Source organism: Branchiostoma belcheri, unplaced genomic scaffold (genome assembly GCF_001625305.1).
Source record: "Branchiostoma belcheri isolate BF01 breed outbred unplaced genomic scaffold, Haploidv18h27 scaffold15, whole genome shotgun sequence".
In the NCBI taxonomy this organism is placed as follows: domain Eukaryota; kingdom Metazoa; phylum Chordata; class Leptocardii; order Amphioxiformes; family Branchiostomatidae; genus Branchiostoma; species Branchiostoma belcheri.
Window position 1 is genome coordinate 2,503,935 of NW_017802935.1, and position 27,177 is coordinate 2,531,111.

Consider the following 27,177-nt stretch of genomic DNA (forward strand, 5'->3'; position numbering starts at 1 on the left):
GTGCTTCAAACAGTGAGTTCACAGTAGTAGTAACACCAGCTGGCAAAATTCCACATCTCACTTGTCCAAAGTACCCACACACCACAACTTGGCCTTGAGTTAGGAATGTTGTGTTTGTTTTGGTAGCTATTGTGTTAAAATGGACAACTTGAATGGAGAAGTTATGTCCATTCACTACAGCTGGTCACCCTATTGTCTGTATTGTACAGGCCAGGCCTGGTTGTCTACACCACTAAATACTACTCACAAAATGTGGCCCTTTTTGTGTGCTTGGGGATTTTAAACAACAATGATGTATGGTTGCTGTTTATTTTGATTGGTTATGTCATTTTGCAGCTGCCAAGTATTCTTTGTATGATTAACTCGAAATTAAGCATAGCATTAAAGTCGATGAAGGTTAGACATCCAGGTAATACGATAGCCAAAAATCAAAATCATATCCAGTTGCTTGAGTAACTGTTTTTTGGCCATAGCATTAAAGTATTGTACTTTATACCTCACCATCTTTTAAGTTTTTTTTTCTATCTCTGTGATCTTTTGTAGAATTGAATACAAGCTATCATGAACTTGGTATCAGAAGGCTGTTATGCGATTAGGGAATTTTAGCAATATTTATTTTTGCTTTTGATTCTAAAAAAGAAAATGTGAAAAACAGTTCCCATTGGGAGAAGGTTGTAAACGATGTAAAAATACTTGACCTTGAATCCTATGTACCATTTAGCACATGTTGTTTTGTTTTTGTTGTAAGTCCAGGACACATGACATTGTCACTTGCCCCGTGTATTGTTACATTGAATAAAACATGAGGTGGCAACAGTCAATGATTTGAAAATATGTGAACTGTTTTCAGTCCAAAGTGCAATCATTCCTGTAGTTGTCCATGATGTCATTTCAGAAGTATGCAAAGGGTTAGTACATTATGTTTGGTACATTATGTATGTATGGAAGGATAAACGTTCAGTTCAAATAATACATATTTACAAATGCAATATCAACGTATGTTATAGAGAAGGAAATATGCATGTTTTTTAAAATCTTATCTCTCATTTTTCTTCTAAGGAAAATACATTAATATAACAATACAAGTTGATAACGGACTTACAAAAACATTACAAGGCTGCTGCCTCCCCTGACATATCTACTGGTGTGTCCCTGATTGACAGATGAGGTGGTGAGAAGTGTTTGACCCAGCAGGAGACAGGTCAGACTCTCCAAGGGGTGTGTAGGCTTTATAGGTATCTGTATAGCCTATCTAGCAGGATTCATTCAGTGTCATAACTTGTATCCTCAGCATAGCCTCCCTAGCAGGCTTCTCCCATGTTTTGATATTCAAGAAAATGTCTTGGTTCTGTATAGTTTTCTCAATGATGAAATGATCAGAAAATTGGTATGTATCTATATATTCAGGAAATACAATGTAGCACATAATATACATATGCCCAAAATGTTGGCCACAGATCCTCTTAAGTCTTATGGAGGCTGACAGGCTATCTTGTGAACTTGTGTGCTTTATCTAACACTGTACAGAATGGTTTGATCATTTGTTGTATTAGCTATGAGACTGAGTGAGTGAGTGAGTATATTATTACCCATGCCTCTCTGATTAATATAATATAATCGATAGAATCATAGTAACAAAATGCTGATGTGCCAAACATTTGGTTTTCTGTAATATCTATCTATAAATCTATCATGTTCTTGATTCAGGAATGATAACGAAAGGTGGCATAAATTTTGCATCTTCTGTAAATGGAGACAAGGTGAAAAGAAAGAACCAAGGTCTTAAAAACTAATGGGATTTCTTTCTCCTCGTAAAAATAAAACCAGAAATATTGTTGTGAAGTTAGGTTTCTGGGGCAATGCTGGTGGTGTAGTAAATTCTGTTGTTAATGCACTACTTCTACCTCTACCTGTACTTAGTGTTCTCCATAGGGACATAATGTGAGGAAAAAAATGTCTCCCCTGGCTTTGAGTTCCTGTGACTGATCATTTTCATCCAATATTTTCAGCTCAGTCATCTTTGGAACCCAGCCAATTTGCAATCAGTGTTGGAATGCAGTACAGTATATAGAAAATGAAATTTGTAGACCTGTTTAATTTATGAAGCTGTGGCTTTGGCCACCATAGACAGAAATGATTTTGTATGCAGATCTTGGATTTACTAAAATGTTTTAAATGAGTGGTAACAATAGGTTTAATGGTCTTTTGTGAGTGCAGAATTGTTCATGGATTGTCATCACAATTGTTATTGTAATAACTCTAATAGAGTCGATCACTCCAGAGGACAATAACTAACATGAGACAATTACTGGTGCATTATGTTGAGTCTTGTTTGATAGCTTTTTAGTTATTGTCATGTACTTCAATTGTTAAAAATGATGTCACATTAAAGATGTATTCAACTCTCCCACCATTCATATATTGGACACTCCCTACTTTGATTTTTATGACCTTCTCCAACCCCACCCGTCACATTAGTGATTCAGCCCTTGTTTCTTTCTTTTCCTCAAAAATGTCTTCATGACAATGAGTCAGGTTCTATTTTTACTTTTTTTGTGTGAAACCTCACTGACATATACATGTACTGCAGTGTTCTTGGTTGGAGTGAATTTTTGAATTGCCTGGCACTGTGTTATGAAGTAATTTGTTTGGTATGACTCATGAGTCATACTATGGTCTGGGAACTGAGTCTGTGGTTAATTAAATGCTCAAATTGCTGACAGTCAGCTGAGTAGGCTAATTTTAAAGGTTGCTGACCCAGAATGACCCCAAATTCCACACCCTAATGAATGAATGACCTCATTAGAAATGGTTCTTAGAAGTCCAAGAGATGTCCATCCTGGTACATAACTGATTCAGTTATAATACTTTAACCTTTAGCATACTGTAAGTTTTTGGTTAAAATATTTTGTGAAAATACAGAAGATATGTTCTTGTGTTGTACTGTATGCTTTCAATTCCTTATTTCAAATAGATATTCAAGTCCAAAATGTCCTAGTTTCTTACTATACTTATGATATCCAGATAACATAATTTTATCCCACCCTGTTTGGAATTATGGCATCTCCCGTTGGATGCACATCATTTTGCCATATTTGTATGATTCATGTTGTGTAATAAATGATTATTAGAATTATTATTCAAGTTCAAGTAGGCAAAAAAGGGTTGCAGTAGTAGGGATTTCCCCCTAAAAATGTGTACAGTTAATCTGTTTATTCACATTGTACAAGGACAATCTACCAGAATCAGTAGCGGTCCATGTGGGCTGGCCTAAAACATTATTTTTTTTATCTACTGCATTATGTATCCATTTATTTTCTCATGGGGAATATAGGAATGAGTTGGAATGAAGAATTATCATAATCAAGGCATTATGAAAGATGTTAATGTACAAATCAAGTAGTCAATGTTATGGATGTATGGGTTTTGGGGTGGCAATCATGTGGAATTAATAAGTGACATGCATTATTAGAATGTCAAAATGTGTATATGTGTATGTGTACATTGTATATATATACATATATGTATGTATGTGTGTATGTGTATATTTTGAGTTCACTTGTATATGTGAATAGTTATACATGTATATAACTGGTATTACATGGCAGCAATGGTATTTTCTTCACAATACAGCTTTGATCTATTATTTATAAACCGGCCCTGCACTTATGCATTTTTGTGCTATGTCAGCAAGGTGTGTTGTATTCAGAAGGAGGTTACAGTACATGGATTATCCACATATAATGTGATTTTTGAATTAGTATCCCACGATTGAGCCTTTTAGGTACTCACATTTTGTAGCTACAGTATATCTTTCACTACAATCATGTGGATCCATCCAATGCTCCATTGTACATGTGATCAATAATAGAAAATAGAAAATTCTGGCCAGAGGAATTGATTTGAGGCATGTTCAAAGCAGTTTTAGACAGTTATAGACAGGTGGAGTTAAGAAAGGATTACCCTGGGTATTTGTACATTCAAATTACAAAGGCAGTGAACAATACCTGCAAATTTTAACTTCCACTTAGTTAGACTTCACAATGCTCCTGCATATACTATATAGCTCACTGCTACCATCTGTGCTACTATATATTCTGGTTGATATACAACAGCAACAAAATGAAGAGTGTTGACAAGGTCTTGATCTTCCTGAGTTCTGTAATACAATCGTGATGAAACATTGGACAGACTGGCTCTGGGTACACCAGCTTCATTTGTCTCTGGTCCCAGACACTTGATTAGGCTACGGACAGACGGATCACGTTTGATTATATCAGCTATTGATCTACAATTCTACAGTCAGTTTGTGTTAAGATTATTATGTAGAGAGCCCTTTTAGTTTCATCAGTTGATATGAAAATTGATGTATTCAAAATACATTTTAGTTGAAAGCTACATGTACATGCTGGGCTTTGTATTGTATCTTTGATATGTCGTAATATTCAATATGCCTTGTATTCTAATAGCTATGCATATGATAATGTATGTACAGTATAAAAATGTCATTTCAGACTAATTTTCATTGTTATTTCAAAGATGTGAAGTATAGCAAGTAGAAATATTAATCTTTTTTCAAAAGAAGAGTACTAAGTACGGTTTTACCACCTCAGTTCGATCATATCACATGTAATCCTCTTTGTATTTAGTCTTCAGGGTATGATTATGGAATAAATATTATCTGATAAGGAAGGCTATGATTTCTGTTTAGTAGTAATTTTTGATCCTCATCGGGAGTGACTAGCCACGTCCAGCCTGGCAGACATACATGTACTGTGGTAGGGACATGAATCACCATGTAGAGTAAGATTGCCACTGACAGCTGAAATCCTATGACGTATTATTGGGTGGATATGTGTCAGTCTAGACAAAACAAGGTTTAGCTTCTCAAGCGCTAGAGCTTACACCTTGTCTATGGACAATTGTCACAGTTTATAAGACATTGACTATAGCAACAAAATCGTTTTACAATATAGTTGAGGGAGATTTTCTTCCAGAGCTATAGTTTAAAATCTATCAATTTGCCAAAAAGTCTGTAATATGAATAATGCACTTGGAATATTGAATATGGATGGAGAATTATGGTAAAATACATATGTGCATTAACTTACATTTCATGATTGATAATCTGTAAGTATAAATGAATAAATTCATGCTGGAAATCTGCTGTTTTGGCTTATTGTAACATCATGTTTTTATAATCGTCATCGTGATACCTTATGTAATTTTCATAAAATTAATTTATGTAATTTCATCAAAATATTGCTTATTCTATAGAACCTCAGATTGGTTGGCCAAAATCCAAGTTAGGTAATTTCTTCATCCCGTGACCTTTAATTTGGAGTCTTGCAGAATGTAGAGGTCGTTCTACATTGGAGGTAAAAATGGTGGTGTGTCCATTCCTAACAGACCCCCCAGGCTGCACCTGTCAACGCTACTACCAAGGGATCAACCCCCTAAGGGGGAGGGGTCAGGGAAGGGTTAGAGCCAGATTCTCATACAATATCCTGCAGACTTAAAAATAATTGTACAGTACACTAATATAGAATTTTAACAGATAGATGTGTACATGTAGCTCTTATAAAATTCAACAACTTGAATTATGATTTTGTCTAAGAAGTGATTGTTGATTATGCTTATTGCCATTATCTATAAGATTTTAATATCTATACCTAATGTTGATGAAGGTTAGGCATCCAAGTAGTGAGATACATAAGGAATTGTTACTCGAGCAACTGTATAGATTCTGAAATTTTTAAATTTGAAAATGAGTTGCTGGAGTAAGAATTCCTTGTGAATCTATTGAAACTGATTCTGATCAAACTAATAAACATTCTGCTAAGGTAATTGTAATAAAAATTCTGGAGCTGTTCGCCGCGTTACTGGCCTGGACGTGTCCCAAGCCAAGCCGTGTAATTGGACGTGTTGGTAGAAATATTCACCCCGTCTTCAACCTTCGCTGGGAATATATTAGGTATTACTTCATTACCCAGTGGACACCACATATACATGTATGTTGGGGTGCCTGCAAGGGGTTTGGTGTTAGGGCTATTGTCATCTAAGTGGATGGACTTATTAATATTTATTGTGCTATTATCAGAAATATGCAATAATTGTGGATCACTTGCATCGATGCCTTGATTTGGAGTAAAGTGTTAGCTTAATGTAATTTGGCTGAGGTTCAAATAAAGAAAATGCTTGTAGTTCTGTGGGATTGCTTTATTATCTGTGTAGCTAATGTAGGATTAGGCCACAGTAGTTCATTTATTGGTTTGCAGATATTGTCTTAAAAAAATTCAGCATGAGATCAAGATTAAAACAAAAGGGCTAAGAGGAAAACTCACACCTGACTATATTCACTCCCTAATACGGTATGTGGAACAATTTTCCTGATAATTTTCCATTTTCAGGTTTATCATTCAAAATCCGAGAACTGAAAAATGAAGTTGGTTGTTTCTAATGCCGTAATGGTGAATACGTCTGTAAGGTTTATGAAATTGTTCTGTAAATCATAAAACTGTGCTGTGTGTGAGTGTCATATTATATTGGTAATGGTATTATTTTTGTGATAACCCCTCCAATTGCAAATTCATGACGCTGCAAATTTGCCTTCCTTGTAGGTGTACTATGACTAAGTTGCATTATAGACTTCTTTCAACGACAAATCTAAAACACAGGGAAAATATCCCTCACACCATGAAATAAAACCACCCTGAAAGTTTGAGGATTTACAGTACACAGAGGCTCAGATGTGGATTTAGATGTAGTCCATCCAACCTAGCCTCATTACGTAGACCCAGATCACACCCAGTGGACACATTCAGCTCACTGTGGCCTCCGCACCGCAGTTAGCTGCAGTTTATTTGCGTCTTTCGCAGGCTCGTTTGTGGACTGTAAAATAGTCATTGTACTTTACTATCTGCAGGAGAGTTTTAGTGGTAATCACAGTTAAGCCGGTAGCTTACATGTAGCCTGTAGAGATGGAGTAGATGTTGTTATGCCACAGTGATTTGTTTTATCGTTTTTTAAAACATTTTCAACGAAAAAATCAGCCAGAGGTCAATGTAAAAAAATGAGGTCTTGAGATGAAAAATCACAATTTCTGATGTTCACCCCCTAAATTATACTAACTCTACATGCTTCCCAGGGAAAATGAGCAGCAAAATTCCGTCAAATGATGGAAAGACAGATGCTAAAACATTGTTAAAAACCAACAAATTGAATTCACACGGCCTTATACATGTTGTATATACAAATGTATGGTAGGGAATGTATAAGAAGGTAGGATATCACAGGTGAAGTTATAAATGGATGATAAGCTCCGTGACATACAAGGCGTGGCACTGCATATAACACAGGGTTATATATGAATACCTTATTGATTTTTGAGAAGGACAAAACCAAAGAGCAAAGATGTATGTCATATTGAAATGAATAGGTCTGTCTGTGGGTGGATATTTGAAAGGCGACTGATTGATTAAGTGATTTCAGTGTCTGCCCTTTTCAAGTGTCGGAATCAAAAGCCTGATGTGTATCCTCGCTATCAGCACCTATTTATTTCACATTCTAGTCTGGCTTCGCACCAAAATGCACAAGTGAGCCATTTTATAACTCTTGGAAATGACATTGCTCACATTTCAAAAAGCAAATTTTAAGTACTAGTAATAAAAAGAAATACAGATATAATAAAAACAATCTGCATCATCGGGACCCCAATAACTTTTAATTACAGATTTTTATTTTATTTTTGGTGAATGATAAGACTTATCGTACACCAAAAATAAAAATCTGTGAAACCTACCATGAGCTACAGCTATGAACACACAAACATGACTGAGAACCCTTCCACAGAAAGATAACTCCTTCGCTGGAGGTAACAATTTGGACTGTGTCCACATTATTAGTAAATATATAACTTGGATACTATTATTGGATGTTTCATACAAAATATATTGGATGCCCCTGGACGCATTAAAAGGCGTCCGCCGCAAAAAACGGATGTCCAAAGAAGCCGTTACGTCTGTCTTGCGGGAACTCTAATTGACGGATTTGTCAAACTGTCATTCTGCCCCCCATGCATTTTTTGTAGCCCTGGGATAGTCCTACATTGTTTTGTAAATTAGAGGTTGTTTCATGCTGTATTAAAAGGCCTGCATGGTTAATTAATAAGAAGAGGACCACTAGTGATGAGGTAGGAGTGATACAATAGCTGCTAATGACTGCAATTAACTAGTGTCAAGTATTTGACCTAGTTCTTAATTGGTATGAGTTTTGAGATAAAATCTTTGAACCATAATTAACAAAACCTGTGAATGGAAAAACAATTGGGACCCCTTTATTATCATACCCTAAATTATGATGATTATATGTTATGCACTTGTTCCTGTATCCTTTCTAGATGACAGTTTTCATACAAATATCCTCACAACCGGTTTTGGACAGTTAGTTAAATAACGGAAGTAATTATTGGTGGGAAATAAATACTAAGAGCAACCACAATTCATACTGGTAGTTTTACATATATGGATCTCTGTATATATCTTTATTTATGGTGTCTCTACTTATATTTTTGACAAAAAAATGATAATTAAGAGTATATGGTATCTTGAAAAACATCTAGAAAATTTTTGTGGGCACGATAGGTTTGCCTTGAGATTTCACAGCGAAAACATCAAAACACTGAAAATATTTTGAAGATCTACAGTATTTCCTCTCTTGGTTTTCTAGCATGGCTGTCATCACTCTTTTGTAGGTCAGTGGGAACATGGGGATGTAGAGATGAGTGCTAATTAGTCAGCCAGCACAGATGGTGTATGGAGACCTTTTGTGCAGCAGCTGTATGCTAATTTTTAGGCCATACAAAGTTTCATCTTGTTTTTAGAGACATCAAGAAAAATAAAGGAAACAAGCCTTCAACTTTTAGGTTACCTTCCCCCCTTCATTGAAATTCAAGGTCACAAAGTAGATGTGGTTTCTATTTCTTTGGTTTGCCCTTCTATAAAAATTTGGAAGGGTTCAAGTTGGAACAGTCCTACCCATCATGCAGTTCTTCCTGACGTCCATATGGCACCAGCTGATATTGAAATATGATAACCAATAACTGATGGTTCCTATCTTATCATGGTCTGTGGCTGCAGGCATTCTTTCTCGGCTTCAGTTATCTATAGCGATATACAATGTTTTAAACATTAGTCTTGTCTTCCAGGCATTTTTGAAAAAAAAGAAAGATTTGAATCCAGATAAGTAGGAAAACTAATTAGACAAAGACTTTTGAAATGTATTGCTAAAATTTCAGGCAAGGGGGTGAGTAGAAATAGAAAGTAGATAAGTCAATGCCAGAGGATTATGTAATAAGTCTGTAGTGTCCAGATCTGATATAATTTTCTTTCCTTTGGGCAAAATTGTTCCATTGATACATTTGGTACCACCAAATCTGTGCATTGATTTGAGCCTTGTTTTTGCTGATTTTATCGCAGAGCACAAAGACCAGATAATATTTGTGGCCCATGCTCTGTCTATACTGTCAATTCCTTTACTATTGCAACAGTTTTATTTGGTGCTAGGAGAAAAAGACAGGTTGATGCAGTGTATTAAATTCCTGGTTGAAACAATTCCATAGTACAATAGTCATTGAAAACTGAGAATAAGACTACCTTGAAACTGAAAGTTTTAAGAGTTACAGTACTGTGTGGTCTGACTCTAGTATGCACAGTCACCCGCAAGCATGCAGGAATTCCAGCTTCCAATTTTCCCAAGGATATATCGCTACTGTGTACGTGCTGGGTACATGCCTTGATGCACAATTGCATCTCTACACAATAAGAGATTTGTATTCTACCCTTCTTCCCGTCCTAAATACCCCTCATCCTAAATCCCCTGGCTCCAGGTTCAGCCTTACCGGCCTGATAACCAAATATGGAAATTGGGAAAAGCCCCTGCAGGAAAGACTGTTTATTTGCTCAAAGGATGGAAAATCTGAGTCCTGTTGCGTGTCATTTTAGCAAAAAGGGAAAGACAAATTTGCATGTCATTTTAGCAAAACGAAACACAATTGTGCATTTGAGGCAAAAAGAGATAATATTTTAGCATAAACCGAAAGACAGTTTTGCATTTATTTCAAGGCAACAAGGCAGAAAGAGATGTATTGTAGTGTCATTTTCTCAGAGCATTTGATATAACATAAAAACTTACGGTACGTTTTATCAAATATGACTCTCGTAAGATTGTACCATCTTATGATATGCAAATCAAAGCTCTGGCAAGCTTACCTAACTCCTGAATGTGTCAAATATAGATATTAATCTAATTAATTAATGGGTGAATGTGAGACTGTAAGGTGGTATGTGTCAGATATGTCCAATCCTGTTATTGTTCAGAGCTGAATGAATGGTAAAATGATGACATGATAAATCGGTTCTTCTACTACTGAGGCTACACGTAGGTAACAAGATGTGCCGCCTTGCTCAGTGATATGTATCAGAATCTTTATAACATCAAAATTAATGTTTATATCATTGATGGGAGCTATGATGTATGTATGGATGATCCAGTATGATTAGATGCTTGTTTTTGGATGATCAGTAGTGTGGGCCATGTTCAAATGAGATGTTCAACAGCATATCGCATTTATTATGTTAGGATTGCTGGTGTATTCCCTTGTTGCTCAAAGGAATGGAGCTCAAATTGTCTTGTCAAGCCTTTCAAAAGAGCATTAATTTACTTTTAAGCTGTATTTCAAGGCATTTTTATTACTTCTGGGTATGGAAGCATTGTTTTGGGTGGCTGTGGGTTTGTGTGTCTGTCTGGACATAGTAGTAGGTTTACAGCACGTGGATTGGGAAGATTATCAGGCAGAATGACAAGTCAAAAGGTCAGACACAGGAAATGGGGGTAACTTAAAGGTCACGAAAACTCAAAATACTTCCTGAAAATCTATGACTGGAATTAAGTTTAAAATGTTTTATGAGACAAGTTGGAATTCTTGAAATGTTTCTTGTCTCATACTAGATGTTTGCAACTTGATTTATCTTGTTGATTCTCCTTGCAGGTGACATCACCCAGAAAGGTTTTGAGAAGAAGAGGGCGCGGCTCCTGGCTCCGTACGCACAGCAACAGCAGCAGCAGCAGCAGAGGCAGGAACAGCTGCGACAGGAGCTGCAGAGACAGCAGCACCAGAACCAGCAGAGACAGCAACAGCAGAGACATGGACAGTCAGCACAGCAAAGCAGACATGCTGGTAAGACATAGAACACTGTCATATTCATTCTTTTCTAGAACTATCGCAGAGTGGAACTCGCTGTCACCAAGTACAGTAGGGGCATTGTCATTAGATAGCTTTAAACAATGTCTAGAGTTAGATGTTCAAGGGTTAGGTGTAACACGTAATGTAGCCAGCTGCCGCCGCTTCCGCGTGCCTGCGAAGATGGTTTGTTATGCTGAAAGGCGGTTATACCGGCTATACAGATACAGATACAGATATTTATCATGATTATCCTATATTTATGTATCTTAAACCCCAAATTTTCTGTCAAATGCATGATGGTTTCCCTTGACACGTCTATGTCCCAAATACTTCATATTTCCCTTCTTGCACTCCATACAGGGAGATGTATTGTTTTTGTTACTTGAGTGACGGAATGAAATGAAGGATGGAATAGCCCAGGGCACCATCCTGCAGTGCCCCCTAGCTTATAGAGGCAGTACTACAGCCTGTTAAGATTCTGATCACATCCAAATGCCAATAAGAAACCGTTCAATAATCAGTCTGAAAGCAACAATGGGTAGCCTGGGTACCATCCTACTTGTATGCCGGGGCTCCCACACTCGCTTCCCTAAGAAGTACTTCTTAGGGAAGCGAGTGTGGGAGCCCCGGCATACAAGTAGGATGGTACCCAGGCTAAGCAATGGGTACCTCCTTGCACTGATACAGATGGGTCTTTTTATTGAAATAGATAAATGGCAGATTTTCATGTCGTGGCGATTTTGAAAATGATAAATCAAACAAATAGCCCTTCACCAACAATATGTTCTTATCTTGATGTAAAACAACGAACAAAAAAACACATAGTAAATGTTAGTAAGTCATTCCACAGAACATCAATTATGTGAAAGGGAATTTGGCACACTGTTATACATTACAGTTCTTCTTTTCACTTTCACACACATGATGAACAGATAATCAAATTATAATGGCCTAAAAATATCCATCCATTCCCTTTGAAAGGGTCAGCAATACAGGATACGTCAGCAAAATAACATTCATGGATCCTGTGATTTGACGTAGAACACTAGAATAGCTTTTTTTAATCAAATTAATTTGTTAATTGCAATCCAACCAAGTTGCTACAAAAGCACTACTGGAAAACCGATTTTCTTTTTGCAAATACGACAATTTTTTATTAATCACTAAAGATATCCGTTCAAATGTCAAACTACAAATGAGGTAGTCATGAAATATTGTTTTCTCATGATATATTGTGTGAAAGAATGTAGGGCAACAACATTAAAAATGATTTGCAGTATTTTAGCGTGCCAGGAAATGTATTCCTGTGGTTATAAATTTCTCTGCGGGTTTTTTTATTTCTCTGGGCTGACGCATAATGGCATTTTGTGAAATGTGAAAGGTGTTGGGAAGCGATAAGAATGTTAATTTCTACGTGATACTCCTGAACTTATAACCTCTAGACTGGGACACAGTTGTAGCAACTATTTATATTGCATTGATTTAGAAGTGGCTATCACACCTCAACCTTAATACAGCTATAAATTTAAACTTGGACTTCAAAGGTATTATGTGTAATGAACATTCATACTTGTCAAGATAACAGAACGTTTTCAAGATGGCTGCCCAAGGTCATACTGATGTAGAATTCCTGCTGTAGTCTGGCGTGTGTCTGACTTCCTCTGTTAATGAATCTGTACAGGGGAGACAATCGTAGTCCTTACATGGGGTACTGGAGATTGATTTACTTTCCTGGTGGTTTTATTTTGTGGTAGGAGGGAAAGGAAGGTTTTCACTGTTGTAAATCTGCGGTTGAATAACTGTTACTGTAGTTGTTAAATGGGAGAGGTATTTATGGTGCCAACAATTCATGGTGGATAGATCACTGTGAAAACTGCAAAAATGATATAGAAAATAGTGGTCATATATTTCAAGCTATCAATTTATTCTATTCAGAACAGGATTTTAGTCAGTAACCTAGCATCAATGATTCAATCCATCATGAAATTTTACTGGATGAAAAGGAGAAATACGTATAAAAGTAATTAGATTATTGGAATTACAGTCTGTGTATATCATGATATTGCCATTTATCAATCACAAATACTCCGACCTTATCTTGGTTACTTGACCTAGATGTGAAAAATATTTCTCTTCCTCCATAAAGTGTCATACAATGCAAAAACTAACTGCGACGACACAAGTTCTAGTGTATGCAGTGGTACAATTTGTATGCTAAGATTGACAGTGCCTGCCACTGGGCATACTAGCCGGGAGCTCACTGCTGTGCTCTAACTGTGATCTGGAATGGCCATCGGGATGTTTCCCAGTTGTTAGGCCGGCTTAGATATGTCAGACATGACCTGTGATGTAGGCAGGGGTTAGAGGTCAGCCCTGGCTCGTCTGGTTCAAAGATGGCAGACTGGAGACAAGTTGAAGTTCATCTCTCCTGTTAGACAGGAAAATGTTGTCGTGCTTAGGTGAGAATTCCTTCTTCTAAAGCTATTCTTCCACATAGTCTGTCATAACTATTCTGTAAAGAGTTTTAAACTGTCTTCTTATGTTGGTAGGATATAGTTCATGTAATGTGCATTGCCGAATGTTATACATACGTACAACATGTACGTAGCGAGTTGAATTTGTAGGCACTTCACATAAACCCTGCATGTCCACAAAATCTTTCTTTAGCTTCATAGCACAGTCACAGTGTGCGAATGTATGTCATGGGGCCAATGCAGGAGTATCTGTAGGCCATACAAGCTGTAAAGGATTTCTCTGCACATAAACGTCTATGTCGCAGGGAGCCTTATTTTATGGCACACGTGAGCCTGGGAGGATAAGGACAATAAATCGTATGTTCGTGTCTGTGTGAGAGAAGATAATGGTATCATGTGAGAGGTTACCTCACGGTAAGAGCTGATAGAAAAGGAGAGATAATACCGCTGGCCGACGCCCATATTCTGCACTTGGCCCCTGGCCAGTTGTTCTTTCCATCGTCTATTCTTGTGCGACAAAGTCAATACCAGCAGCTAATCTTACATACTTGTATCTAGCAACAAAATCTGGCTTGATACTTGGGCTGTCCTGATAGGACTAGCATCTGTAGTTGCCAGTAGAAGGAAGGAATGCTCAAGCAGCAAGGAACATGTCTTTAAGGACTATTCCAATTTTGTACCTTAGAAGGGGGACTGGGGGACGTCCAAAATTTCCCCCCATTATTTCGTAACCTGATATATTTTTGAATTTCATTTGGTTTATGGATTTTGGTTTTATGTACAGTTGTGGAAAATCGAGAAAAATGCAGACTACATTTTTATGGAAGATGAATAACATTAAGATGCGTTTTTGTTCGTTATCATGAAAATCAGCTACCAGTATTATTAAAGGGTATTTTGTTGATGACCTATGAAGATAAGCTTGCAGACTGTGACATAAATGTTAGTTAACACATGCACATTGAAATAAATGCAAAGAGACTGTTACAGTATTTTGAAAAAGCATTTAAAGCTTGGCTGTAGACTACACAAAGCTACATATAGCAGTAGTTTGATCTAAATGGAACTCCTATGAAACAGAAGCTGGTGAGAACACTATGATCTGATACAGTGATACCATTGAGGTTCTATGTGTCATATGGGTCAATGTTACATATGTGCAGAACATCACATGCTCTGCTATGAGATGTCATTGATGCTATTTCCTTTGGTACTTTTCCTAAACTCCAAAAATCTTAGAAATCCGTGTAACATTAAAAGCTATCCTGCTCATAAACCTAAGAATCCTACCACAGTACTGGAAATATATCATCTACAGCACATGCAATAAAAGATCAAAAACTGGACATATGCAGTACCGTTGCTAGGGGGCCCAAAATGTTATCATTTCTTTGATAAGACCAAACCATATACTGAATATCCTAACAGTGCATCTTAGCTTCTTGAGTTATGCTGTTCAACCATAAATACCAAAAGGCAATAAAAAAATGATGATAAGAAGAATAAGATAGAAAAGCTAGTACATTATTTATCATTGTTCGGTTACTATATTCAGGTCATTAAATTCTCCCATGTTGTGTTATTTTCTCCAGGTTCGGGCGGGTCCGGCAGTAGCCATGGCAACGAGCGCCAGTCCCAGGCGCAGCGCCGGCGGGACAGACGCCGGGGTCGACACGATCATCGGGACGAGAGATACCGATCAGGTGAGTCAAGGGCGGAACCTTCCTGTGATAGCGCTCCTGAAATATTCAGTTGTGGTGTTTCCAATCTCTGCGGAGGGGTCTGGTTATTGATGACTGCTGTTTTCAGAAGGTCCTGTACAATTGGAGCAGGTACGGAAGTATTGTTTTGGGTGGCTGAGTTGTGAGTTTGTGTATTTTTTTGTCCAAAGTAGGTTGACAGCATGGGGTGGAGGAAGATTGACAGGCAGAATGACAGGAGGTCAAATGTTTCAGAATCTGGCTGAGAGCCATGGGGGAATTCAGGAAGCCAAGGATTGCATACTTCCTGGAAGTCTGAAAACTCTGATTTCTTTTTTTTCTTTCTTCTTGTTTCCTGCTATAAGGCCATGTCAATGTGTGATGTTTGATGAAAATTGTGAATGTAAACGTGTTCTTGTGACGTGCAATAAAGAAGGCAAAAGCTAGGTGGCTCTTTTAATGTCAGCGACTGTGTGCATCTTCAGGGTACACTTGAAGTGACCCAAGTAGGTAAATGGTAGTACTTGGTAGTCCAGTTGGTTTAGCACTGTTATTGTTTGAGTTGGAAGTCTGCCATTGGGAAGGTTTTGCTTATATTGGACTTTCTGGGTGCTGGCTAGTGCTTAAGTTTTCAAGTTCAACAGGCCTCGTCCTTGAACTAATGCAAAGTATTCGGTTGAAAATTGTTTCCCTAGGATTTACATTGATTGATGCATTCTGGTGTAATTGAAAGTCAATACGTATGTTTAAAAGCATGCCTCCCTCAGCTGTTATCCATAATGATTTTTCACCACACTTCTTAAACTGAAACCAGTCCCCAGACACGTGTTTGTATATCTGAAAGTTGCCTTTCTAAATGGAAACATCAAACATGTTTTAATTAGAAACACAAGAATCAGTAGGGAGAAACTTCCCACTGACCTTTGTTTAAAAAGCCTCAGGGCATGATAACGGATTGTTACAATGTGCTGAAAGAAATGTCGAACGTTAAAACCATCAACTTGAAACTTGAATACAATATACAAGTTCTAAAAAGTTCAAAGAAAGTTTGGGATGGATGTTGAAATATTTACATATGTATAATAATGTTTAGGAAGGTTTTAAAAACATATTTGGGTAAATGACTAATTTGTGTGAGAAAATCATGATGATATTTTTCATAAAGCATTGGAAAATTAATTTTTTTTTCGAAAATTTCAAAATGATGCAAGGATAGTTGACCCCAAGATAAGATGGTTGTGCATTAATAGATGCACATCTAGGATATCAAACCCCACAGATGTTAGAAGATATTAATTAAAGTGATGGCCAATATTAGAAGAACACCAAGAGGTAGCAAAAATTTAAATGTTCTGACCCCTAGATAAGCTGTACATTGATAGATGCACATCCAGCCCCACAGATGTGGCATCCATCAGAAGTAGCCTGCCCTGATGTGTGGGTGTGTTTTATCTGAATCTGGGGACCTCAGGGCAGGGTTCTTTCTTTTCCTTCTGGCCTCTGTCCAAGTTACAGACCTTTCTCTGGATGTTTTCTGTCAGCATTTCTGACCCTTTTTGTCATGGATGCCGGAACATGTGAAAGGACGTTACGTTTGTGAAGGTACGCGGAGACTTCAGGTATGGTTGGTGTTGATATATACATGTTTTTAGTGTGTATATTTTGGGGTAAGAACGTTGGAAGGCGTTGGACTTGCAAGGATTTAGTGTATAGTGGCAGGGATGTAGGCTTGTTAGGGAGTGGGGGAAACATTGCCAAAAATGGCTGTGTGTGTCAGGGGTTTATACTCTTCATTAGTTTAGGGAAGTTAGAAAAGTAGGAAATGACGAGGCAAGACAGATATGACGAGGCAGATAATCATGGGTGTGGCAGAGAAACTTGTGACGGCTGAGGAAAGAAACTGCAGGTAGGTGGTTTGGCCATTTGAATGTTTTATAACCTCTCAGAAGATGGTCTTTTGAAAAATGATGTTCCCAGTAGACTTGACAAGATTTTAAGGAAGTTACAAGCAAACATTTACCAACGTTTTGAAATGTAGAAAAAATAACCGTTGGTTTACAGTTGGTTTTGTAAATTGTAACGATACAGTTGTATCTGTGTACACACCCAGTACATCTTTATCTGTTACCTTTCAAAACTCTGGCCCTGGATTGTATAAAATTATCTTCTAACCAATCACTGTCCTGATAGAACACAGGTGAAAGGAAACTTGTTTGACACTAAAGGTCACAACCTTTGACCTGTGGGCATGTCCCCTTGCAGCCTGGTTATCTAACTAATTCAATTACTGATGCTCAAAGTTCAAAGTTCAAACTTCTGTTTCTTCAGTTTCTTGTAAAATTTCATTTGGCTCTTTTTTTTCTTTTTTTTAGCCCTTGTCTCACTTCAGAATATTATCTTCTTCCTGTGATTAATTTGTATCTCAACCCACCTATAGATAAGGCCATTAGTTTTGAACATTTGTTTATAGTAAAAGGAAATTTGTTAAGTAAACACAGAGATGAACACAGTATGGTAGGCCTGGGAGGTTGATAGGCTATCTGTAACTATCTCCAGATACTGTGTTAAACTTTTGCCTGTTGAGGTAGACACTGGATATCAAATTTGTGTTTTGGGTAAGACACATTTGTACCGTATTGTTATCAAAACACACCTCTTGTCCTGGCCTCTGAGAATGTAAGTGTCATGTCCAAAGGCGTATCCAAAGGTATGTAACAGTCACAAGCTTCCTCTCATCACCAATTTGCTACATTCCATCGCACACTATCGCAGAGTGGAACTCACTGTCACCAAGTACAGTAGGGGCATTGTCAATAGATAGCTTTAAACAATGTCTAGAGCTAGAAGTTCAAGGGTTAGGTGTAACAAGTCGATCGGTGTAATATAGCCAGCTGCCGCCGCACCACGTGCCTGCGAAGCTGGTGTGTTACGCCGAAAGGCGGTTATACCGGCTATACAGGTACAGATACAGATTCCACATACCTGATGATGTAGGCAATATAGAGATTTTTATTCTGTACATTAGATAAGAGTGGTCTGAATAGGTAAAATTAAAACCTATAAATGTGGGTTTCAAGTTTGGATGGAGGCATTCAGACAACCATGTACACATGTAGACACCCTGACTGGTCAAACACAGATAAGCACACTGGGTCTGTCAACACTGCTCAATGGATTATGTCTCTACTTTCACTGTAACACCAACAAAACTCACAACCTTAGTGGGATACTATTACCAATTAGAACCAATGTGCCAAACTGTGTATCATTCTTTGTACACACTCTGGCTGGTGATTTAATGCAAGCATAGTTTGAATTGAAGGTCAGCTTCCTTTTTTGCATGTTGTTACCAGCCAAGGGCAAGGTTATTGTTGAAATTTAATGTGGACTGGAAAGTACAAGGCTGATGCTATTTCTTAGCGACTGCTGTAGAATAATCCTTTAAAAAGTTAGTCTCGCAAAGAAAATTGTAGCTGCTTTCTTTGATAATGCTAATGAATGATGTCGCTAACCATTTACATCTAGGCAGGATACTAGTATATAGTTTCTGACGAAGCCAACATTATTGGGAAATTTCCTTCAAGTTTTTTTACAAGTTTTCCTACAAGAAACAGAAGGAGCAAAATGGTGCCTTCAATTTTTCAAATCTTGGATTGACAGTAAACCACAAAAAAATTGTGTTTTGTAGCAGGATCTGACTAGGTAATGGTTCAAGCACAATTTCTGGCCAGTCAAAACTCCAGACCTAATATGTTTCCTCAACATTCAACAACCAGGCAGCCAGGGTTTTCTTTGGTAACCCTCTGTCATTACAGAGTAATCACACTGTTATATACACTTGGCTTATATGGGTACTGGAGCTGTTATTTTACGCCCAACTGTCTGGAGAGAAGAGGTCTCAAGTAATTAATATAACCAGTATAACAGGTGGAAGGACCTTTTAAACCCTCAGAATGACGTCTTAGGCCTTTCAAACTTGACTATGTGTTTGGTAGGCTGGGCCTACTTATTTCAGTATTAAACCACTCTGCATGAAGGTAGATATATTCATAAACTGAAGGCATCTAGCATCGAAATTTAGATGCGCAAAGACATACATGTACTCAAGAAATGATTGAAATCCAATAGAAGATTCAATTTTCTCATCTGAAATAAAAGTATATTGTTGAGTGAAACTTTAATACATTAATGTGAGTCATCTCAAAGAAATATGGAGAGAATGGGATGCTAAATATATATTCAATCTTTGATAAAATGTTAATTTATGCACAATCATAAGACACTCATTTGCATACTTGGGACTGCTAAATTTTGACAAATTTTATTGACGCCTCACTCCTCTATTCTGTGATAAAAAAAAGGCTTTGAACAAGCAGTTAAGGTCAAGTGGCTGGCTGTTGGCTCAATCCTACCACCATGGCTTTACCCCTCCATCAGCACAGTTGAACTTGGCAGAACTAGAACCCTCTCTGTTATCCCAGCGTCCTGTTATGGACTCGGCAGCCATGACTGTGTTGAAACTGAGCTAATCAGATTTGGCACGTTGTTCCTCCTCGAGAGGAAGCTGAGAAGGCTGTCCACCCACTGCCTTCCCCACTTCAAATTCCAGCCCAGCAAACTCAAATCCTGATGGTGTACAGATTCGGTACCTTGGTACCATGTAAGATTTATCCTGAATGTGTCCTGTGTTTTCTCCCGATTCTGGATGTACTATACATGTGTGTGTAAGCAGAAAATGTCCAAGTTTAGAAGAGATTTGTAGACGGATGTTTGGATGCTGACTTTGAAATTGTGGTAAGTCTTTCTTATACAGACTTGAATGGGAGTTACAGGGGGACTATAGTTTCTTGACTTTTCTGATATGTGTAAGGCTAGATATGATTTGTAAATTATGTAATGTTGGCTGTTGACACTATCGTAAACAGAATTGGCAGTAAGTTTTAAACTTTCGTGACTGTAACTGGTGGGAAGCTGGATGAAGTATCAAGTCAAAGTCTTGTATTTCAAGTTTAATTTTCCCCATGTGCCAGGGTAGGTTCAAAGATCCCCACCAAACTTTAATTGAAACACCGCCACTTTTGCTCTGAAGACAAACAGGATTGGCCTGCTGCCCCTGCCAAATAAAGGAACACATGTTTCCCTTTTTGTACTGAAGTTACAGCCAATATTAGTCATAGTCCTACAATACATGTGGTTTACACAATGTTCCAGCCAACATGAAAATTTTTTTCGTCATCTCAATGCTATTCCTGCATTCTTAGGGGTAAGTTTTGTCTCAAAACTCAGCTTAGTTTCACTTGAATGCCATACAAAGATGACGGATTGGCCAAATTTTTTGTCTATTATGAGGAGCAAAATGATAGAAAGATGGACAATGTCTAGAATATTGGTTTCACATGAATAGAACATACATATCCATTGTTACAAGAAAATTTGTAGCTGTAACTCTTTAACACACAAAAGAGAAACTTTTGCAGTACCAGTAGTAAGATGCCATAAGTCTTGACAAGTGAAACAGTAGTAAAAGTCTATGATCTATACCAGACAGGCCATGTGTTGTCCTAGGATGTAGTGCAGACATCTTGAGTCAGTCAGTTGTTTACCACAGGGCACATCTTGGTAACCATGGCGACCAAGGTACATGTATGTTCTCTGTCTGGATTGATGATTGACATGATGTGTTGAGACCACATTTCAAAAGTTGAGAATGAAGTCTTTTAGAAATTCTAAGACAAAAAGGGGTACTGAGACATATGAATTTTATGTGTCCCACAGTGCTACCCAAAAACATTTTGATATTCTTGTTTTCTTTGTTTGTTTGAACATTTGTTTAAGCAGTTGTTGTCCTCTTCATCTGCTACTATATAATACATAGAATGCCAGTACGAAAACATCTATTGTGAAAAATGTTTGTTATCCTTAAAATGTCCTAAACAGTTGTGTAAAAACTTGGCCAACACTTCAAGCCATTTTCTATGCCACCATAGATAAGACAGACTTCCTTTTCTATATCAGTCGTGACCCCCCTCCCCATCTATAACCCCTCACACTGTGATACTATCTCATATCTTTTGTAATTTGCTTCCAGTGCTTATCTTTTCCCAGCTCCCAGTATAAGAGGTGTGCCAAAAGTTGGTTCCTGGCTGCTAAAGATAAAGCCATAATTAGATAGATAAATAGTGGAGATAGATACTAGGAGGAAAGGAACTGCAACAGGTTAGTTAAACTGTCTTGAGTGTCAGTACAAGTCATATGTTCTGTTGTAAGATAAGAATCGTGAAAGGACTTATATTTTTAGACTATAGAGTTGTAGAAGGTTACATCTGAAAGGTCATGAACTTGCAGATGTTAGTTTGATGTTTTACCTCTGCAAAGAAGGTTAGGTTTTCAATAGTGTTTTGTAGCCTTGTAAGGTTATGAATAGTATAACTCAAGAAACTTTGGATGGATTATCACGGTGTTCGGGTCATGTACATGTATATCATTAGCATTAGAGACAATGAAGAAATTGTTAGATATTCTTAAGAAGTTTAGTGCATTTATGTGTAACTTGTAGCATTTTGTAGCACTAGCATAACTCAAGAAGCTGTTGATGGATTGTCACAATATTTGGTATGTTGTCAGCTTCTGACTGTCAGACATATCAAAGAAATGGTTGGACATTCGCCTTATCAAGTCCATGTACATGTGACTGGACTGTGGATCATGTCCCGTCTTTGTTGTAATGGTACAGAATGGACTGTACTGGATCCAGACCCAGCCATCTGGTTTCCTAGTCTGTCTCCACTCCTGTGTACTTGCAGATGAAAAGTTACTGTATAGACAGGATGTGTTGCTGACAGGGGGAATGTGACAGTCGTTGAATGATACATGAAGTTTGAGATAGCGACATATGGTGCGCCTTGGCCGCGAACCAGAAATGGGGGTTTTGGAAGGAAAACTGGGCAACTTAGGTCATCGTTACCCCTAGCAACTGACTGTTTTCAGCAAATTAGTTCCGCAACCCCATAATTCTGCCAAATCATTATCTTGGGCTGTCAGTTCATTTAAAGAAAATTACAACTGATGTCAGTACACATCTTTCTGAAAATTAGACAACTTCTTTCTTGGGCCAATTCACAAAGTTTGAATGATAATCCATGTAAAATATGATGTATAATTTTTTAAAATTATGCCGTCTAGAAATGGACAATAGTAACTTCCTTTAGAAGTTCATAAACTAGTTTGCGTCCCATCGTTCACAGGTATATGACAATTATCCATGTTTGTTTTAAAATGAAACGCACAATGACAACAAACCAGAATTGGCCTTTACACACTTTTGTTATTATAATAAAACAGAAAAAGCCAAGTTTATATAGTGTGAAAACAGTCTATAGAGAATTCAGCATTCAGACTCCCATCAAACTGCTATCAAGAATGGGATTATAATTGATTATGGTTTAACAGTTACTGTCAGTTGAGCCTGTGGATTGATGCCCACACGTGGGGCCTCCAGGGCACTCCCAGCCTGACCTTGGCCCCAAGTATGTAAGCAGGCATGTTTACTGGCACAGTGGGGTGTGTGCTGTGTCCTGTGGGGGGGCTGGTGTTGTAGTGTACATCAGGTCAGTTGTATGCAGTCATAACCTTGTGTTCTGTTTTGGTTCTGTTGTCACAATTCATATTCTTCAAAAGTACTTGCTTTTGCAACATTTTCGGATATATTACAATAGTTTTTCTTTCAGCCCTAGTTTTAAACTTTTCAGACATGTTGTGCTACGCATTAGTAATGGGACGTGAAGGTAAAACATTGTAGCCTGGATGCCAGACTGTTTCCAGGGCCTACACAGGCCAGCTCCTCGGCTTTAGGACCAACATGCCTCCAAGGAAATATTACTACAGACACCTTGGAGGCATGATGTCCCTATAGCCGAGGAGCTGGCCTGAGTTGGCCCTGGCAACAGTCTGGCATCCAGGCTAAAACACGGAGAACTCCATATGTTATATCTTTTTCCTTTATTTCCATGTAGACTTGGAAAAACTTTAGCAATAGGACTAGGAGTTAATAGGCTAGGGTAACTGATAATCTGTCTGCTATTGTTGGCATTAACATTCTTTTGTCATGACTGTGGTGTCCAGGATTGGTGGTCGTTCTGGTGCAGGAACAATTACTTGTTTTGTTGTACGTGTTGTGTGTGTTCAGCATAACAGTAGGATTGAGTCATTGTCAGAATTGTTAACTGTATACCCAGAAGAAAGTTGGGAAACTGTCTATGCAATGTATTGTATGTAGCTGTTGGCATGTATGTGTCAATTTGGTAAGTATTGAAGTATACCGGGCGTATCTTTGTTTATACAAATATACGGCCATGTTGACAAAACAGTGTTACTGGCATTGTTATTAAAGGATATACTTTGTATGATGCCCTGAGCCCTCTCCCCCTTTATAGAATTGTAACATGACGGATTACTAGTATACAGGTATTGGACATGTTTTGACAGAGAAATTTTGCATATACTAAATGCTTTTATGTTTCTTCACTCACCTGTGATAATTATATATCCTGTACTGTCTGGACATGTTTTTTTAGACAAAGTGCATTGTAAATGTATTTGTACCATTTGACCTGGGTTGTACAATTTGTTGTCACCAGTTAGTTTGGTTCAATTCATGAACATTTCTAACCTTTGTGTGAAAACATAATTACACTGTGATCAAACTTTAGATACAAAGACAAGTGAGCAGGTCGTCTTTGTTTACCTTTGCCAAGAAGGTTACGTTTTTGTATGTATGTATGTATGTGTGCTTGTATGTACAGTTTAGCTCGAGAAGTCATGGATTGATCTTGATGACATTTGGTATGTATTTAGGTATTGGTGAAAGAAAGGATAAGTTTGATTATGGACCACCTGGCAGCTTCCTGTGGTACTACCTTCCAGTCTTGATATCTCAATGTTGTATCTTGCACAAGTCTAATGTTTACTCCTTGTGTGTTGCAGATATCCACGCTGAGGCAGTCCAGCAGGCCTTGGCCCAGCACAGTAAGAGGAACCGTGTGCCGGTGATGCCCATGCCGTCCAAGCGCCAGTCTCTGGTCCTTAACAACCCCGTCATGGACACACCGACGGGTAAGTCACGCGGCCTCTCAAGCAGGAAGTATTGTTTTGGGTGGTTGAGCTGTGGGTTTGTATATCTGTTCATCAGGACAGTGTAGGTTGACAGTGGGTGGCTAGCCTCCATAACAGACGTATAGAACTGGGGGTTTGGTGGTCTTCGGCTGTTTTCTGATTGGCCCAGTTCTCTCAAACAGGGGTAATTCAACCAGGCCGGCTGTGTTGTCTGTATGCAATCAGAAAATAGCACATAAAAGCTCCCAAAGACCATTCAGACCCCAAAACCACCAGTTTTTGGCATGCTATGGAGGCTAGTGTGTGGTGTGGGTGGGGGAAGATTGACTGGCAGAATGACTGGAGATCAATGGTCTTATATTCTCTCATTCCTGTTGGCCAGAAGCCAATAGGAACTAGAGGTTAACATGGGGGAATTCAGGAAGCTGAGGATGACAAACTTCCCGGAAGTCTGAAATCTCTGATTTCTTGTTTGAGTGATTATGTTTATTATATTTAGTTATCAGTACAATTGTAACAGTACTACTAGATAGCACTTTTATATGATTATGTTGAATAATAAATCAGACCTACTCACTTGAGGTAGAAAATAAAGAAATTCTCAATGAAACTTTACATTCTGAAGCATTTCATAACTGGAAAGTGTATGAATGTTACTATGACATGAGGTCTACCTACATGGGTAGGATGTTTGGAAACAAGACTAAGTTTTTAGAATTTTTCTTGAATGTTTTCTCCTGTGGGACTTGCAGAGTTAGCCCGGCTAAGACACTTCCATTCCCAGAAGGCCATGCGCTGTGTCGCCCAGAACAGACTCTCGCTACATACTCCCGTACAGTCCGGTCAGTTCGCTGTGTGGCTGCTGGCTTCTCATCATCAAAAACAATCAAAATCACGTTAATAAATCATAAAAACATGTCCATGCCATTGATATGATTTGGTACTAAACCTGAGTTCCAAGACACAATACAAAATCATACTTATCAAAACTTTGAACAATCCTTCAGTCTCCCTCAGGATGAATGACCTACAGTTTTGGTCATGTACCTACAGTGTAGTGGGTCATTGATCCTGAGGAAGGCTAAAGATCAGCCAAACATTTGATCTGATATTTGTTGTTCTTGAACCAAATTATAGAGTCAATATAAACTGTATAATTTGTACATCATAAAAAATCATTGATTGCTAGTTTAGACAGCAAAATTACTAGCATCAATTTCAATAATTTGATGCAACAATCCTCTGCCCTACAGCTTGAATTTCAACAAAGTTATCAGATTTACATTTATTCCTGACTCTGTATTCAGCACTCAGTTTTGATTCAAAGAAAATCAGCTTGATTTTTGCGAGCTTGGCTTGTAAAGAATGACACGAGCAGCTGTGATGTGTGCTGCTGCATCAGTCTGCATCTGTCTGCAGCTGTCAGCAGCTGTTAGCTGCAGCTGTTTGCTGCTGTTTGCAGTGATGCTTGCGGCAGTTTGAGATGATTGCAAATGCATGAAAGAAATGGTCAAGGACAGACTGCTGGCTCCGCATAACTTTATACGTGATTTTTACATAGAATGTAAAGAAACATAAAATGAAATTGTTTCCCTGTCCAGTCTAATGATTCAACAATTTACAAGGAGTATTTAGATGTGATTAGCTAAAATTCATTCCTATCACCAGCAAATGTAGGAGAGGAATCACAAATTCCTTTCTTTCAATGATGTACATGTATATGTCAGGGTAGATAATCAATGATTCTGCCGGTAAAAATCCCAATCGGAGTTACTGTCAGCAGAAACTCTGATCAGTTTCTCTACCGATGGTAGAGATCCCGACTGTAAATTTAAGATTTTCACTTATAAAAGACAATCAGAACTTTTCAACTCGAAACTTAGGATTTACAAGTGTGAGACCACCCATTCCTACCACCCTGATTGCCATCTCTGTTGACAGAGATTCCAATCGAGATCTCTTCCGATAAAATCTCGGATTCTATCAGTTTGCAATCTCTACCCTAACATATCCGAAAATATGCACGAAGTAACAAAAAGGCACATGAGGACGTGCAGTTTTGTAACACCTCTTTGTGACATTTCTAGACACGTCTTCTGATGATGAGAGTATCCACTCCGGTCGACTGTCCACCTCGTCCCCGGAGCATCCCTCCAGACAGCCCGGCGGACTCACCAAAAACAGCGCCGGCGGGAGTCGGTCATCGGTCTCCTCACAGTCCACCACGGCCAGCGGCGCCCAGGGTGCCCCCGGCGGCATCTATAGTATTGCAGATGTTCTACAGGACTCATGTAAGTACTTAAACATAGAAATAGTTCTTTCAACACTTAACTGACGTACTAGCAATGCGTCTATTTTATACGATGTCTTTTTAAAGATATATATAATCACAATTAACTTATTTTAGACCTATTTAAGGGAGGAATACTAGGGTCTTATCACCAGTGGTTGGAATGGTTAACTTTGCCCTTGATTAGACCTTTTATTGCAGAACGTATTGAATACGTAGAAAACAAGGATTACATTATAAGGACCATGAAATTATATAGATTTGAGACCTATGCCTGCATGCTTCTGGTATAAATGGCAGAAACTGCTTGAATATTATTAAAAAGGTTTTGGTAAAAATCAACTCTATATAGCCTTTGGA

The 27,177-nt window shown here is 38.1% G+C and overlaps 1 protein-coding gene across 1 annotated transcript in view; it reads left to right on the top strand.

Moving 5' to 3' along the window:
- The window catches only part of LOC109465241 (disco-interacting protein 2 homolog C-like), a 63,422-nt gene that overhangs the window by 12,425 nt on the left and 23,820 nt on the right, over window positions 1–27,177 (top strand). Inside the window, 4 exon segments of the mRNA XM_019762386.1 lie at window positions 11,048–11,236; window positions 15,309–15,419; window positions 24,399–24,527; window positions 26,615–26,818. Of these exon segments, the coding sequence (XP_019617945.1) occupies window positions 11,048–11,236; window positions 15,309–15,419; window positions 24,399–24,527; window positions 26,615–26,818 (633 nt within the window).